This window comes from Nothobranchius furzeri, chromosome 12 (assembly GCF_043380555.1).
Source record: "Nothobranchius furzeri strain GRZ-AD chromosome 12, NfurGRZ-RIMD1, whole genome shotgun sequence".
Taxonomy (NCBI): Eukaryota; Metazoa; Chordata; class Actinopteri; order Cyprinodontiformes; family Nothobranchiidae; genus Nothobranchius; species Nothobranchius furzeri.
The window spans coordinates 66,639,741-66,658,066 of NC_091752.1; the positions used below are offsets into that span (position 1 = coordinate 66,639,741).

Below are 18,326 nucleotides of genomic sequence, written 5' to 3' on the forward strand. Positions count from 1 at the left end.
AGGATTGATGAGCTAACGGCTAGATGGAATTGACCAATCCTAAACAGCTCCACTCTCAAAGAATTCACACAGCAGTTCATTACAAATTTAATAAACATTTAGAGACTGCAGTCCTTTGTTTGTTCCTTTTCCTCCGCTTACCCGGGTCCGACATCTCAAGCAGGGCATCCCAGTCAGCCCTCTCCCCGGCTACCTCCACCAGCTCCTCCAGCAGGACCCTACGACGGAGATGTACTCCAACGCATCCTTGGTTGACCCGGGGGCCTCCTGCAGGCAGGACATGTCCGAAACACCTCCCCAGGGAGGGGAGTTTCTCGAACCACCTCAGCTGGCTCCTCTCATTGCGGAGGACTGCGGTCCTTTTTACCTGAATCTGTTCTTCCATGGTTAGCAATAATGAATCACTTTGGGTTTATTCGGGGGTCAAGACTGGCAGGACATTTATAATATTTCAGCTAACCCCCCCCCCCCCCAAAAAAAAAACAATAAACCCTTCAGAGTGGGCTGTATTCCTCTTCCTGGTCACAACAGTTCTCGCCGTGTCCTGGTCGCATCATGTGGACGGAGATGGACGGCACCTGCGAGGAAGACGGGGAGGGCAGCGACAGGCGGTGGAATGGGGACGCAGGTGCAGGGTGAGACGGGGGAGGAGGGAAGGAGTCAGAGTGGGTGAGAGGAAGGGAATGGGAGTGAGTGAGCCTCGGTGTGGAGGACGGCGACGCCGCTGATGGAGGCTCGTAGTAGGGGGACAGGTGGGAGATCAGCGGGGCAGACAGGGGTGTGGCCAGGCTGACGGCTGGGTTTGGCGGGGTGTAGTAAGGAGCCGGAGGCAGAAGAATGTTAAAGCTGCATGGGTTGAGGCTGGAGGTGCGCCTGGGACCCACCATCAGAACCTTTTTGGTGTAGTTGTTCAGGGTGGAGACTCCTGCTGCCATGCAGACTGTGAAGGCAAACCAGGCCATGCTGATGGAGACACAGAATCAGGATACAGGAGAACATCAGCGTGCAAATCTGTGAGGATAATACCGAGACATAGCCGAGCTCTGCGGGTCGGTCCAGCCTAAGCAGCTCTGCCATTGGCCCACACAGTTTGATGCCTGGCCTATCACAGCAGGGAAAAACTACAAAGATGGGGGCTTGCCCGGCCAACTGAGGACCCAATTCCCTGATTTAGTTACTGATGATGAATCAGAATGGACTAAATACATTGATGACATCAAAGAAACGGTTCCTTTATTTGGAATCAAAGAGACCAAGTGAATCAGCAGCTGGTGGAACCTAAAACCGGATCTTAGAAGTTCTAACACAGAGCCTGGTGTTGTTCATCCTCCCAACCCATGACTTCCTGGCTAAGTTCAACAGAAACCACGTTGTGACATTTCCTAATTAAATTGAATCAGAATGAGAATCCGTCCAAAGGAAGATAGACACGCACAACCTGGAACGCAATATTAAAGAGGCCCTTCCGTCCTACGTTTGGTACATCTCCAGTGGTCTCTAGTAGGAAGGAAGGCCTGTAAGTTGGACTCTGGGGGAAAAAAAAGCTCCGGTGTCTTTTCTGAAGGGGTGGTATTAGAAAAATTATAGGAAAGAAATTAATTTAACCCGCCTTGCCTGGTTGGAGGGACCGGTGGTCATATAAGGGTTAGACCACACACATAATGATTTACAGAGTCACCAGTTTTTGTCTTGCAGTATGTGGCCACAAGGCAAACACTACACACGACCGATTTCATACAAGATTGTCCGGTCGGACGGCGCATTTGCACCACGGTCAACTCGGCCGGGTGGGGACAGCCCGCCCCCACGCCAGGTATTGTTTACACATCCTTCTCAGGAACCCAGACGTAGGCAGGCTTTGCTAAAGTGGTGCGGAGAAGCTTGTGGTGTCCTTCCCAAGCGCCTCGAGTTAGTAAACAAAACCGGGTGTGAGCAGGTTTGACTTTGGAGACTCTGACGTGAAGCACACAGCTTCCTGCTCTTCTCACTGAGCAGCAGGGCTGCCGTGGGCTCCTCTCCCGTCCAAGAGCGCCCAGTCCTTGTGCTGCCGTTGCAGCTCCGACTCGTCAGATAAAATATGTTGGTCCCTCTGCATCCAGGATGTCGCCACTGATTCTACCCACGCCAGTCCAAGGAGTGAGAGTGACAGAACGTCATAGGTGGCTGTGTGTGGTTGGCTTAGCCAGAATTAGACCTCAGGACCAACAAAAGTGGTTGACTCCACATGGACAACACCAGGGCCAGACGGTGCTGATCTCATTAGCTTTGGTTTCAACTTCCAAACGTTTCAATCAATCAATCAATCAAATTTTATTTATATAGCACTTAATCGTGCAATGCATGCAACTCAAAGTGCTTAAACAGTCTGACAATAAAAACCCCTTCACAACACTCATCCTCCGGCACACACACACACACACACACACACACACACACACACACACACACACACACACACTTACACACACACACACACACACATACACACACACACACACACACACACACACACACACACACACAAACACACACACACACACACACACACACACACACACACACACACACACACACACACACACACACACACACACACATGCCCCCATGGAAAAAACACAATGGGCTGAGATCAGATGAGCCAGACCAGCTAAGTTTAGGACACACATGTCAGAGTCAAGGCCCGCCGGCCAGATGCGGCCCGTGGAGCATTTTTATGTGGCCCGCGAGATAAATATCAAAAATATATAAAAACTGGCCCGCTGGCCGATTTTACCGCAAAGACTTCAACTCCCATGATGCTTTGCGGCGTCAGCGCGGAGCCGAAGCGCCCCCTCCTTTGTGTTTTTTTCCAGCGCCTGCTGCCGGTGTCTGCAGCTCCGCTGTCTCGGACAAACTACACTCCTCTCACTCAGCGCCGAGTTCACTCAGCTGTTTTCTGACGTTGAAGCCCAGAAACGGAGATTCTAGCCGCTCAGTAATGTGTTCACGACTGAAAGAGAAAGTTTTCCAACTAATGTCCAGACAGAGCTGATATAACTCCAGCGAGCAGCGACACGCTCAAACCAGCATGACTCTGTGGCTGCTGTAGTTTTTATTTTTCCTCCCCGACACACAACAACGTGGTCAAGCTGCTCAGACATGTTCAGCAGCACAAACCTATGTGAGCACTTGTTGTCATCTAATGTTGTCATTATTATGATGGAGATGAACAAAACAACAGGAGTCTCCTCCTCAGCTCAGATCAACCCCATGATGCAGGTATCTGGCTGGAACAGGTGAGCATCACAGTAAACCAGTGGAGCAAACTGAGCTTTAAATATGTTGGTTTTATGCTCTTTTTCTGCTCCAAAACATGAAAGTTAACAGGTGAGATGTTGCATTTTCATTTAAGATAAAATGATATTTTTATTTTGTTGTTGGCCCGTGAGAAAAGATTTAACCTACAGTAAACAGGAAGTGGAAAGGCTGCAGATAGATGAATAGAATAGAAAATCCCTTTATTGTTCCTCAGTGGGGAAAGCTAGACGTCACAGCAGCGATGACACTTATTACAGGAGAAAAAAGGAGAATAAAAAATAAGAAAAATGAATAAACAAGAAAACATAAATCCTGAATAGATTTTAAAAATGATGATTATACCACAAGTAATGAATACCACTGATGCCTTTTATTTAAAACTGACTTGCTCGTGTGTCATTTGGTTATTCCACATTCAGTGTTAATGCAGAAATAAGTTTGTTTCCAAATTTAAAGGTTCAAAATTGCATAAATGTTGATAAAGAAAATGTGCTAATTTACCGTCACTTTTTCAAAAAATATTAAGTTTGGCCCTCGACTCCGTCCCAGAGTTTCATTTCGGCCCCGTGTGAGTTTGAGTTTGACACCCCTGGTTTAGGATAAGGAAACGCCATCAGGAGAGCCATTCGCCCCGACAGCAGCTGATCCACAGCAGCAGCCGAGGCACCGACACAAGGCGCCCAGGGCAGGGAGGGCAGAGACCCCCCACCTCCACCCAGGCACACCTGGAAAGCACCCAGGCGCCACAGCCGACCACCGCCCCCGGGGCAGAGGGCACCCACAGAGGAAACACTGGAAAAGGTTTCTGTTTGGATGATAAGTTTATTTAAATGGTTGATGATTTTTAATAGATAGTATTTAGAGAACTCACTAGAACGCCCAGGAGTATCCATAGCTGTGAGGTTTAAAGTCCTCTGGTCCCATTGAGGCGATGGTCTGAAACACCTGCATGAACATCATGTGACCCACCATGCCAAGCAGACCTGCCAGGGACAAACCAAAGCTATTAGCAAACCTCAATAGAAATGGTAACTTTACCAGACATAGCCTACAATCACATCTGTACCTCCCAGAACTGTGAAGACAGCGGCAAAAGCGTTGAGCATCTGGCCCCAGCGAAGCGTGGAGGGGAACCAAGCCCTGATGCACAGCTGCACTGACAGCAGAGTGCAGCTGACTAGCAGCAGACCGATATACACCAGCTCCATCGACACAGACAACCACATCATCGCTGTGGAGGAAGGAGGAGGCTAAAAACCACGGCTCTACGAAGGAACGGGTGTCACACAAACAAAGGTTTTACCTGTTTCTGACTCTGGAGTCAAATTATGAAATCCTCGACACTTCTCCTCTACAAACCAAGACAAGATGGAAATGAAGAAAAATTCATCAACATGACTCCATAAACAGATGAAAGGTTTTAGTAAATCAACGTTAAAAATCTCATTCACTCGTGTTGCTGTGGTCTCCGGTAAATAAAGGCCTTGAAGTTACCCAGTGGGGAGGGGAGCAGAAGATGGAGGAATTTGAGGCTTTATTTTCTGATATTCGGACATCTCATCTCTGATTGGCTAAAAGCAATGCAACTCTTCCATTGCTTCTATTTGCTCTGCAACACTGATGTTTTATTTCCACAAATAACTCAAGCTTGAAGGAGTTCTGCCATGTTGAGGAGATGCTAACAGTAAGCTAATAGCTACACAATCGTCCATGCCGCAAGCCAAGATGGGTGAGTCCATAAGTGCAAATCTACAGTGTGTGGCTTTTTCCCCATCTAGAAATGGTGGCTAATACAGGAAGTAGGGGCGGAGGACAGTCTTCACGTTCGACCTGCGTGTGAAGCTCAGAGTGACTGATCATTTTTCAAAATAACAAGTAAAAAACTGTTTTTCAGTGAACTCGGTCTTTAAAGCAACACTAAGTCTGCTCTCCTGGTTAAAAGCAGAATTACAACTTTCAAAAACAACCCTGCTACAGCCTGCTGTTGCTAACGCTAACAACGAGCTAACACCAACATGAGTCAACTGATGCAAAAACAAGCCACAAATTTAAAAGATCTGCATAGTTCTTTCTTACAAGTCCAGTAGCAACAAAGCCAGGTCACTATCAGTCTGTGACTTTGTAGCCTCCTTTGGCTCCCTCAAACTAGCATAGACCGCGTTGATGTCCACTCTGGTTTTAGATCTTTGCTTCACCTCCAAAGTCTCTCCAACTTTTACTTTCAGGCCTGCCATAACACCAACAGAAAGAGCAAATTTCTTCTTCTTGTGTTTTTTATTGACGGTGGGCGATCTGAAAATGCTAAGTGCTTGTCGTTATGTTAGCTACCGGCAAGGCAAACAGCTAACAGCCGTAAAGCAGGTAGGGAGCTCCACCTAGTTTCTGGTGAGCAGTGGGCTACAGAAAGCTGTCCCATATGAAGTTGGTAAGATTTCTACAGAATCACAGAAACTACTTTGTGAGCAACAGCTTTAAGTGTTTGTAACGTTGCATTAAGAAAAACAATGTAATCAGATTTCTGTGAATTGTTCTTCTCTTACAAGTTTAATGCAACGCTCCGGTCTAATTATTGTGTGACAGGATGGGGTAAGGGTTTGTCTTTACCCGACGTAACCTGACAGAAGATTACAGGATTTGCTTAGGACAAATCTGGTCTGATGGCTGCAGAGGTGAAAAATATTTACATCTCATAGTGAAACACCTTGTTGTGGAGGCTTTAAATCAGACTTTGCACTTCCAACACAAAGGGATTTTTTTCTGCAGTGTACACAGACCGTGCACACATGCACACAGAGAGAGAGAGAGAGAGAGAGAGAGAGAGAGAGATACAGAGAGAGAGAGAGATACAGAGAGAGAGAGAGAGAGAGCTGGAGAGGAAAACAACTGGGGCGTCAGTCTTAGTAGCTGGTTAAGCTTCTTTGTGGCCTGATTACCAAACTGTTTACATGACAGCTTCAATAATCTGTACATGGCTCTAGATTAACCGAACGGCCTGAAAAACAGACGACAATAAGAAGAAAATAAGATGCAAAAGTTTCTTCTTCTGCAGTTTGGTTCTGCTTAAAGGGACAGTCCACAGATTTACAAGTAAGTTTTTGTGAAACGTTTATGAACCATTAAACTGCTTGGATTTGTTTGGAGCTTTATCAGGTCAGAGGACTCCACGGTGCATTCACCCATTCACACACACACATAAGGACCCAATTCTTTTGCTATGACGCTGCTTTGTGTACGGGCGTTGAATGGCTCGGGTGTTGCATGGCTCAGCTCAGGTGTTGCATGGCTCAGCTCAGGTGTTGCATGGCTCGGCTCGGGCGTTGCATGGCTCGGCTCAGGTGTTGCATGGCTCAGCTCAGGTGTTGCATGGCTCGGCTCGGGTGTTGTATGGTTCGGGTGTTGCATGGCTCGGTTCTTGTATGGTTCGGGTGTTGCATGGCTCGGGTGTTGCATCGCTATAACCACGTCTAACATGGTCTGCTCACACCACAGGGGAGCTGTCACCAAGCAGAAGCTCAAACATCGTGTTTCAGTACACCTACTTCAGAGCCACACCCACTCCAGTTTTTATCCGAAGTCAGCCTCACACACGTTTCCACATTTTGCCGACGTTCGGTTCTCACGCCCCATGCTTCCACTGTCATCAACATGGGGGGTGAGGGGTGTTTAAGTACTATAAGGGGTGAGTACCAAGGTGAGGGCCTGGAGCAATACGCCGCAAGACGTCCAGCCTGCCTTACCCAAAGAAGAAGAGGGCCTGGTACTCACTAGAGTAGCACAGTTAAGTTTGGGTTACCTAACCCACCAAAGACCCATGCCGTTCACCCAGAGATGCAACTTCTATTCCAAATCCTCACGGACAAGTCAATGCTTGGAGTTTTATCAGAATTTGTGGGGTGTGTTGACCTGCTTCTGGAGGACTATCGATAGGATTAAGATCTGGTCAGTTTCCTCAATGTTTACTCAGAATTTTATTGATTTGTTTCTAGTCACTTAGTTCTGACTTTAGTCTTCTGGTCTGGTGCTGCATCATCCTGGAGAAGACATTGTTCATCAAAAAAAAAAAACTTGACAGATGGTTGGAGGAGTTCCTCTGGGAGGATGTTTAGGTACCTTTTTTATTCATGGCTGAATTCTTACGATGGACTCACTCAACTATGTCTTTGTCTTCCTTTGCTGCCCTTCCTCGGTGTGCTGCAGGTGCTCTCCCACCTGTTTGCTGATCTTTCTGAGCAGCTCTGTAGAGGCTGAGCCTTGACCCTGACTTTGAGAGATGGTCCTGGTGCTGCAGGACTTCCTTGGACCTCATAAAGCCTTCTTTACAAGGACAGTGGAAAATGCCGGTACATTTTCATGGCAAAGGGGGACTTTGTGATTAATTGCAGTCATCTGATAAACCAAACTTTATTAATCTGGTGAGAACTAACCACAGAGCAGACGTTGACTAAAAAGACAAACTAAAATGTCTCGTTAAGCCCAATCCAAGCCTAAACTGGTGGCTGAGCGACACTTGGGTGGATATCAATCATCGTTCTCTGTCAGTTCTTCACCAGCAGCAGATGAAGACAATGATAGCCCAGCTGACATTTGGGAATCCTGTTAACCTTTCTCTCTCTCTGGGTTTTAATCCATAATTGAGTCCTGATGTTGAAGTCTAAATCTCTGAGCAGAACTCACACGGCTTGTAATCCTCTTTGGGCCAAGCACATGGCTTCACACACTCATAATCACACATTCATGGGTGCAGAGACCTTGGTTCTTCCGCCATCTTCCTGTAGCAATTTCATGGTGGTACCATTCAATCACCATGAGCTTCCCTGCAAGACGATGAAGACTAAAGCTCTGACATCTTCATCACTTGCATTTAAAGGCTTTCACTTATAGACGTTTAGAGTTGTCTACCTACGTAATTACTCTGAGGGTCAGAGTTTTGGTGACCAACTGAGCAAATTTAACCTTTGACCTTTAGTTTTGGGATTACCGACTAGACATTGATTTATTCACAGATGAGCGTCTGGTTGTTTAACTCCTCTCTCTCTCACCCCACTCGTCTGCGTAGATGTTCTCCTCACATATAAAGAAAAGGCCCGTGTGGAACCTGGGGAAGACGAAGCGGTCGTCCCCCGTCTCCCAGAAGAACTGGATGTTGGAGGTGTTGGACACGCCGGGAACGGGGATGCAGTTGGTGTGCTTGGTGGCCGTGCAGAGCGGCTTGGGCACCTTCTGCTTGCCCTCACACCAAAAGGAGGACATGAGGGCCAGGGTGTTCAGGAGGAGAGAGACGACCGTCTGGAAGAAGGAGAGGGAGGGCGATCTCATCGTCTGCAAGAAGGCCATGGTGTAAACGTCGGGCTGGAGAAGGAACAGGGATGAAAAGTGTAGGCCAGTGAATTGGAAGTTTCGTCTTCAGGTACAGCTGCACGGCTCTGAGTCGTCACTAAAAATGTCAGCAGTTTCCAAGGAGATGCAGCTCCGCACAAACGCCACAACGATTAGTGAGACATGAAAAGGAACATGACGGGGAGCCAGCAGATTGACATCACTGATTATATTTAAAGAATTAGACAGAAACTCACAGAGTTGTGCTAATTAGCTGGAACACAGGTGTCTAAACTAGAGAGAAGGCAGGTAAAAAACTGCTGTAACCATGGAAACGCTCCAGGAGACAAATACCAGCGCTGAAGGACGAGCAGGAAAACAAAACAAAACAAAAAAAAAAAACTCACATGCTTCGGTTTGTTCCCACTCTTGGCCCGGTGTTCCGCTTTTTCCAAGGCTGAAGAAGAAACGTGAGTCCGTGCTTCCCGCTCGCCTCATCGGACGGCGAGAATCAACTCAGGGAGGATTCTGGTCGCATCGCAGTGACCTCTGCGGTCTGTCACTTTTTTATGCAACCCATCCCAACACACACACACACACACACACACACACACACACACACACACACACACACACACACACACACACACACACACACACACACACACACTACTTTAATCCAGACTTATAAATAAATCCAAAACAGACAGCTCTGTTCAATCTGTTTCCATTTTCATTCCTAGACTCATTTCGATCACTTTATAACCCTCCTGCACACACACACACACACACACACACACACACACTCATACTCACACACGCACACGCACACGCACACACACACACACACACACACTGTTTTCCAGCCTACTGAACCCAGCAGCATCATGCTTATTTGATTTGACCTTGACACGGTCAGAAAAACTCACACAGACTTAGATGAAGCAGCTTTGCAATTTCAGATACACACAAACAACCGATATGACTCTGAAAGGGTGTGTGTGTGTGTGTGTATACAATCATCCACGGTTCATGTCTGAAGGCCAGCTGATTTGTCAGGTGACATATGGTCACAGTAATTAAAACAAAATCAGCAACTTCAAATGTTATTTTCAGACCAACGAACCTCTTTTCAATAACGAACAGGTGATTAGTTCAACCCACACGTCCAGCCAGGCGTGTTTTACTGGTAGAGCTCTTATTTCTCTAAACTGAAGTCATGCTTTTGGGCAGATAAATGAAATAAATGTTTTTATCCGAACAGGTTTAAGACGAAGTTTTACAGTCAGGATGATTGTCTCTGCTCCCTGGTTCCTGATAACAGAACATTACTGCATTTAAGTAGGCGGACTTAGCCAAAATATACCCTTAAACACACTAATGGAGGTCTGATGACTCAAATAATGAAATTAAACAAACACATTTCTTTATTTCTTTATTGTGGGCGACGGTGGCACAGGAGTTAAGCGCTCGCCCCGTAATTGGAAGGTTGCAGATTCGAGCCCCGCTCAGTCTGTCGCTGTCGTTGTGTCCTTGGGCAAGACACTTAACCCACGTTGCCTGCTGGTGGTGGTCGGAGGGACCGGTGGCGCCAGTGCTCGGCAGCCTCGCTTCTGTCAGTGCGCCCCAGGGCAGCTGTGGCTACATCGTAGCTCATCCCCACCAGTGTGTGAATGTGTGAATGACTGGTTGTGTTGTAAAGCGCCTTGGGGGGTTCCAGGACTCTAGAAGACGCTATATCAAATACAGGCCATTTACCATTTCTGTATAAACACTGTGTAGAATACTCTGTATGCTCCCTAATCCATTCATAAATTTCTTTTTATGGAAATCTACAGAATGATGCACAGATCTGCATCAATAAATTATAAACACTATTGTGATAATCAATAAAGTAAAAAAAAAACAGTCTGCGGATTATTGTTTAACGAAATCTGGGGCAGCTGAGATTGTGCCCCATAGCCATAAAATAAACAAACCATGTCGGTATGGAACATGTTTGACCTATAAACACATATGTTAGAGAATAATACTTTGTCTAGTAAAATTCAAAACTAAAATCTTTGTCAACTAAATCTACGTCTAAAATGCTTTTTCGTTGTGAGGACTAAAGGTTGGTTTATGCTTGACGCGTCCGCGAGGTTCGCACGGCTCCGCGTGGCGAAATTGCGTTATTTTAACAACCACGCCCCTCCACCGTGCCTCCGCACGGCCCAATATTTCCGCACCGTGCACCTAGGAAATTTTCTAACCACGCAGACGGTCAGACGTGGAAAAACATGGCGGACCGGCAAGAACTAGTATGGCAGAGGTTCGTAAATACAGACATTTGTACGATTCAGCTCTCAGAGATCACCGTGATCAACATGTTGTTAATAATTCTTGGAGAGAAATAGCTCGCACTGTCGGTAAAGATGAGGACGCTGTTAAAAAATGCTGGAATGCCATGTTGTAAACAGTCATTTTAACTTCTACTATGGTGTAGTGCTGGATGCATGCCGTAGAGCTCCATGCTGCCCCCTACAGTTTGGGAGAATATTGGCTCACCGCAGAGACAAGCCGCATGAACCATAAACGCTGCGAGTTGTGAAGCGCGTTCCATCCGCGAGCCGCATCACCAAGCGGAAAGTAAATGCGTCAAGCATAAACCAAGCAAAAGACTAAAGCTAAGACGCTGGCGTGCAGAAACCCTTGGAAAGACAACTGCAGATTTTGTCCCATGAGCGGGACTTTTCAGTCGACACATCAGAGCAGTCGACAGTTTTAATGTCATGGAGTGAGATTTCATTTTTCAGAGGCAAAGTGGATGTTGAAATCACAGCTAGCTAGGTAAATAAACACAATGCACCAACAAACAAATAGTTACGAGCAAAAATATTAAAGAAATTGATAAAGTGTGTAAAAAACTATTTATTGTCATGTACTTAATTTTTACATTTATTTTCACTGCAGAAGCTGTTACATTGTCTTTTAAAACAACTGTTTATTTTCTGTTGCTGGTTATTTTTGCTGTATTTTGTTCTTATTTAATTTATTTGAGTAGTTTATACATTTATTGTGACACCTAAATACATCGATGCATTTCCTGTTCAAAACAAAAATGTGTATCTTATAAAAAATAAGATGTGGTTTGGTACTTTTGGTCTTTAACTAATGGTTTTGTATCTGACATGTTTGATTAGAAACTACAAACTCATGCTGGTAAAAATTTGTACCCAAATATATTTATTTTAAATTACCCATTAATAACGTCATGAATTTTATTTAAACTGAGACTTTGCAGTTTTGGCTTTTAGCACCCCCTAGTGTTCGTTTAGTAGAGCCAAAAGTGAAACATCTCACTGTGTGTTTGTCTCTTCAACACCTTAATCTAACAGCTGAAATGTCTCCCCAGCCTTCATTAGTGTCTACAGGAGAGGTTTGAGTCCAACAGGGACCGGAACAATGAAGTTGTTACAATGAAGTTGTAAATGCAATATTCTGTCCACGGGGTGGTGGGGTCTGAGTGAGATTTATTTAATCCTGAAAAGTCGTTTTAGCACATAATGGCTCAAGAAAATTATTTACAGAGCAAGTCACCCCCTACCAGAGTATTACTCCACTCCCACTTCCTGTTTGAAAAATGCAACAAATGCTGTTGCCTAGCAGACCGAGAGGGCGTAGCTGCTAACAAATACACACACACACACAGGCTCACAACGACATTGTGACATCATATGGTACCAGCTAACGTTCTTGGGTACCTTTTAGCCAATAGCGATGGCAGATTTAAATTAAAATGCAGTGCAGAGTTTTTACCTGAAAATGGCACAACACTGACAGTTTTAGGCAGAACATTAAAATTTTCACTAAAATGCACTAAAGTGCTAAACTATTGACTACATGTGTCTGCAGCACGATTAGACACACATTTATATAGTTTATCAGGGAAAAAAAAGTTGATTTGGGAGGACTTGCTCTTTAAAATGTTGCATAGTGTGGCTTTAGGAATAAAATCTCTGTCTACCATGGATGTGGTTTCATCCTTCTGCCACCAGAGGGCATATGATCTGATATATTTGTAGTGCTGTTAGCTAGCTGCTGATAGCATCTACTTTAGCTCATTAATCTGGTTAAACACTGGTTTAGTTTTAGTGGTTATGTAGTTTGTGTAGGTGAAGATGCTCTCGATTTCTCGTTATCCAGACGAACTTTTGTTAACAGCAGTTTAAAAATCGTAGTAATTTTAAAGTAACACTGGATAGTTTTTTTTACACTTTAAGCGAGTGCTTTAACATTGATCTCAGTGATTGTTTGGTTAGAAACTTGACCAGTTTCATATTTGACGCCACTCTGTTGCCCTCTGCTGACCACAAATCATACTAGTTTTGCGGAGCGGGTTGGTGTTTTAGGGGGCACTCTTAGCCTGCTTTTTGGTTGTTAGCTGTAATGCTAGTGGTTAGCATTTTCAGTTTGCCAATCGTCAAAAAGAACAAGGAGAAGAAAAATAAGAAGTTTAGTTTTTTTGTTGGTGTCACGGTGGAGCCTGGATATAAAAGTAGAATAATGTGTTTGGAGGTGAAACAAAGAGCTAAAACCAGGGTGAACATCTGCGCGGTCTATGCTAGTCAGAGGGAGCTAAAGGTCGTCACAAACTCATGGACTGATGGTGACCTAGCTTTGTTGCTACTGGACTTGTGTGGATCTTTTTTTAGGCAGATAATGAGGCCATCAAACAAATCAAACAAAAGATGACAATGAAGTTAAACGTGTAATTAGACTAAGAACAAACCGTTAAAACCGATCCTGTTGGTTCCTTTTGCCGTTTTTGGTTTTTATCAAATGTGAGTAGCTTATACATTTACTGTGTAATGTATATGCGTCAGTGCTGTTTAAAACTAAAATGTGTATATTTTAAACAATAGTTCCTATGTCTGTATGTTTACTAGATGTAGCTGGGTATTTACTGTCTTGAACTAATAACAAATAGTTTCACATCTGACATGTTTGATTAGAAACTACAAACTCACATTAGTAAAATATGCACCTAAACATGAAGTGCATGCTTGGGCAGATGATCAGTGAAGACACGAGCTGTTGGAAATCTGAAAACTCAGGCTGCAAAACAAATTAGGGACCACATAAAATGTGGAGAAGGACAAAAATGCAAATTACAGACTGCAGTTGCTCTCATCTTTGGTAGAAAGGAATTAAGTCTGATTTATCTGTGAATGTCTTTATTTGCATTAATCTGTGAATTAGCTTATTTGGAGAAGGGAAATAAATGATGTGGAATAAAAATAAAACTTCATCTGGACTCTTACGATGGACCAGGACATCTTTCAGCTTTAATCTGATATTCCCGCCAGCGCCTACCATCCGAGAACAGCTGATGGTGACATTATTTAAATCCATGTAACAAACATGATGGTGGAGTAAAGAATAGGTAATGTTTGCATGATCTGCTGTTGTAAGGTGGCCGTGATACTTTTGGCTTGGCTGTACTCGATCGACACAGCAGTCAAGTAGAATGCAAAAGCTATTTCTCAGAACAGAGGCTGTTCATGAAGCTATCAGCAGAGAGTAACTGTAACTTCTAGTCAGAAACACCTGTAGTAGGGGGTAGACACCCGAGTGCATAAACTTACATTCTTATTCCTGCAGGTGAATAAAGGAGCCGGGAGAGGAGGACCGTTGGAGCATGTTTAGGTGTATTCATCATAATTCATATACATATCGACAGGTTTCTAATACAGCATTGGTTCTGATAGCGTAACTGTCATCTTTCAGCTTGACTTTTTAAGTTTTTTACAAGAATAACAATAAAAACCAATGAAGACGACACCATGTATGACTCACTTTAGAATTGAATGGCAAAGCTTTGTCTTTTTGGATTTTGCATCTCCCTATTAGCCTGCTGCTGCACCGCTGCTGCACCGCTGCTGCACCGCTGCTGCACCGCTGCTCTACTTGGTTACGCTCGCTGAGGAAACGTCACGGACGACGCCTCCAGAGACGCGCTCCTGAAGATCGTCCAGCTCCGGCTCCTTGCAGCCCCGGTCTTCATCTTCTGACAGAATGATTGAAGATGACACACACACACACACACACACACACACACACACACACACACACACATTTAGTCCATACTGTCATCCCCTCCTCTTACAAGTCTGGCTTCTCTTTGTACATTATGAACGTTTTTGCACTTGAAAAATAAGACCGTCCATTTGATTTCTCATGAATACTATCTGTACCGTAAAAACCCCCAGTGATGAAAAATAAGAACACTTTTCAAAAGGACCAAAATGGAACCAAAGACTCTCTCTCTCTCTCTCTCTCTCTCTCACACACACACACACACACATGTGTCTCACTCATCCACAACTTTTCTGTTTTTGTTGTTTTTTCTTCTTTTTGAAAGGCAACAGATGTCCGCTCTCCAAGGCAATAATGTCTTTGTGGCAAAACTCGACCCTGACATTCCACGTATCGTCGCTCCGGCTCTTTCCTCTCCAGGAAAAATGAAAATAATCCAACTTAAAATGAAGTGAAACACATCCGTTTCATTCTCATGAGTAAATACTGATGAGGATACAAAATAATAATAAGAGAGGAGTAAAATAATAACTGCAATCAGCCTAAATAGATTAAGTAAAGCTGGTGAAAGGACACCCAGACTTCTCCGTGTTGCTTCTTTCAAAGCAAATAAAAGAAAAAAGCTAAATGATGATGAAAACCAAGAGTTGAACACTTTGAGCCTCAAGAGGAAGTTCGTTTTTTTTGTTCTTTACATCTTTGACTCCTCGCCTCGCGTCATCCATCTTTGATCGTTGCAGTTTTGTTTCCTTGCCGCTGCGCTCCTCCGTGTCGTTCCTCCGCTGTTAAGAGCAACAGTTCCCATAAAAAATTTTTTTTTCCAACAATGTCTTGAATGTAAAGAATTCTGGCTCCATTAGAGAAAGGGCTCGCTCCCTTTAGTTGTTCTCCTCGGTCCGGTCATTCTCACTTCACATTTGATCGATGTCATTAAGTTCGTGTTGACCTGAGAAAGGAAACACAAAACAGAATAAAACCTGCTTATTCAGACGGGTCGCCGTGAAGCTGATTACAACCTGGTGAAAGGGGTGAAGCTCAGCTCTCCGTCTGAGTTTTAATTCTACACAAATAGACAGAAGACCTGGGATAAAGTGCACCGGTCGCCATGGAGACTGGCAGGTGAGGGGGAGGAGGTAAACACAGGAAGTGAGAGGAATGCAGTCATGAGGGTGATGGGAGCAGGGCTGTGAGAGCTCGGTGATAAACCCAAAGAGGGTCCAAGTGCTGGAAAAAGAGAGGGGAACTGGTATCGCTGCAAAGAATTACGATAAAACAGTCAAATAAAAACGCCCAGGATCTAGATTAATGCTAAAAGGAAGAAGAAAAAATGCTGTTTATGGGTTTGTTTTTCAAACCAGAGCCAGATCTGCTCAGACCTAGCAGCCAATAGCGGCTCAGCACCAACCAGAGGGAGGAAGCACTTAAACCAGCAGCTGCAGGTCAGCTGAAGGGTCAGTGATGCAGAGCTACTTTCATCTGCTTCATTCAGGAGAAACTTCTTCACTTTTTGGTGAACAAGGATGACAGGAGCTGGCCACTCATCGTCCTACAGTTCACACCCTTAGTGGTGCGTGTCCGAGAACAGCAAAGAGTGTGTGTTAAACAGTTATAGCTTGCTTTTAGCACCCCCTAGAGTCCGTTATTAAATCCCTGTTCTTCTCCTTGCTGTGCACTTGATTTTATAACATCTTAATCCAACTGCTGAAATGTCTCCCAGCCTTCACTGGTGTCTACAGGAGCGGTTCATCACTAAATCAGACGTGCTCCTGATCTAAAACATGCAGGAAACAAGCTGGAAGCAGACTGCAGCGCCAGGTATGTCAGCTCTACTTTATTAGGACCAACAGGCACTCTGAAGTTGTAAGCGCGGTATTCTGGCCACAGAAGGCGGTGGGGTCTGAGTGACATTTCATCAACCCTGTAAAGGGTCACTTTAGCACATACTGGCTCAAGAAATGATTTAAACATATGAAAAAGTTGCAAAGTTCGTCTTTAACAAACACCATTTCATACAAGGCGATACAGCATTTTCGCTACAAAACCGATTTCCGATTCAGCTCAATTTTTATTCTTTCTTCCCTTTCTTAGAAAATATTGAACTTGAACTTGTTTTATTTTAATCATCCCTTCTGGGTGTGGACCTGAATCCAACTAAATATAAGATATCATAAGTAAAGTAGGGCTGCAGCCATCTAACGTTTTAATATTTGAATATTATTTTTGACAAAGTTAGTCTGCTGCTAAAAATATAAAAATAAAATTATAAAAGGATCAACAACATGTTTGCTCCTCCCAAACTGACATTTATAGGTAATAAATAATTTATGGAACAAAATTTGACTTAAATTTCATTCAAATATTTGGTTTAACATCACTCCTCCTCGTCTAAGCAGATCTAAGTAAATTCATATATGATCAGTAGAATCAAATTATTTCATTAACATGTTCAGGATTCTCTGGAGGTTTCTTCCTGTTAAAAGGGAGTTTTCCTCTCCACTGTCGCTAAATGCTTGCTTAGTATGAGGATTGCATCAAGTCACTGACACTAGTCAGTGACTTGATGCAATTTGCTGGGTTCCTTATATAGGAAACATTATTTCTGATTGGCTTAATGAACTGACCTGGATTGGAATGTTTATTATGTGAAGTGCCTTGAGACGACTCTTGTCGTGATTTGGCGCTATATAAATAAAATTGAATTGAATTGAAGTAGCAAGCTGCTGGAAATGCTACGAACATTTAATTTCTATAGAAACAATGGGATGCTGTTATAAGTTTTATTATGTATGGGTTGGAAACATAATCTAGTCTAAAATGTATTCAAATATATCCAATCCCATTTTATTTCTAAAGCACTTTCTACACAACACTGTCGACCAAAGTGGTGTACAGTTAAAAATAAACAAGCACATATTAAGAAAACACATATAAAACACACTAATAATAATATTGAATGAAGCGTTTGTGAATTTCATGTTACAACGGCTTGCCATAGTCTTCTTGGGTGTGTGGAGTAGACTCGAGTGGCTGACTCTATGCAGCAAGAATATGAGTCCAGGTAGCAGCTGCCAAGGGCGCCCCCAAAGGGTGGCCAGGGGTGGCCATTGCCACCCCTAGAAAATTGCTTGCCCCACCGCCCCAGGAAAATGCAGTGTTAGCAAATCTTATTAATGTTCAGTCAAACCATATATTAATCTTGTTGATTCAAGACTAAATTGTAAAACAAAATAAAAAATATTACTGTTAATGAGTGAAGAAATAATCTGAATTAAAAAATACATGTTTCTGCTGCTCACTATGTTAGAAAAGTTTTTATCTGCATAGTTTTTTTAACGCAGCAACAGGTGAATTAACTCCCAAAAAATATATTTTTAAATAAAATTTGGGATAACGTTATATATAACTGACATGTATTTTTCTAAAATGTTTGTTTGTAACATTTAAGTTAAATGCTTTGGATACGTACTTTATTTGAATAAAAACTAATAAAGGCGTCACAGGCTAAATTCTCCCACAGTTACCACAAGGACCAATTTGGTGAGTTACCCCAAAAATTTCCCATCTGGCCAACCCCTCCAAAATTTTCTGGAGGCGCCCTGCCAGCTGCATGGAGCTGCAGAAATCCACACATAAAC

General features: G+C 43.8%; 2 protein-coding genes across 12 annotated transcripts in view; both read right to left on the reverse strand.

Annotated features, from left to right (window-relative positions):
* Nucleotides 1-74: 74 nt before the first annotated feature.
* On the reverse strand, nucleotides 75-9,155 carry LOC107376286 (germ cell-specific gene 1-like protein). The gene is made up of 6 exons (XM_015945312.3): nucleotides 9,021-9,155; nucleotides 8,337-8,646; nucleotides 4,601-4,648; nucleotides 4,364-4,528; nucleotides 4,169-4,280; nucleotides 75-963 (listed from the first exon to the last, which is right to left on the reverse strand). The coding sequence occupies exons 2-6, from the start codon at nucleotides 8,629-8,631 to the stop codon at nucleotides 495-497; spliced, it is 1,089 nt and encodes a 362-aa protein (XP_015800798.3). The 5' UTR covers nucleotides 8,632-8,646; nucleotides 9,021-9,155; the 3' UTR covers nucleotides 75-494.
* tcf20 (transcription factor 20) overlaps nucleotides 9,041-18,326 on the reverse strand; it is a 28,128-nt gene continuing 18,842 nt past the window's right edge. For 6 of the 11 annotated variants that reach the window (XM_015945303.3, XM_015945302.3, XM_054750744.2 and 3 more), the window contains exon 6: nucleotides 14,283-14,662. In XM_015945303.3, the coding sequence (XP_015800789.3) occupies nucleotides 14,559-14,662 (104 nt within the window). In that variant the 3' untranslated portion in view covers nucleotides 14,283-14,558. Of the gene's footprint in view, nucleotides 9,176-14,282; nucleotides 15,638-18,326 lie in introns of those variants that run through there. The other 5 variants (XM_015945310.3, XM_015945307.3, XM_015945306.3 and 2 more) reach the window with 2 other exon arrangements.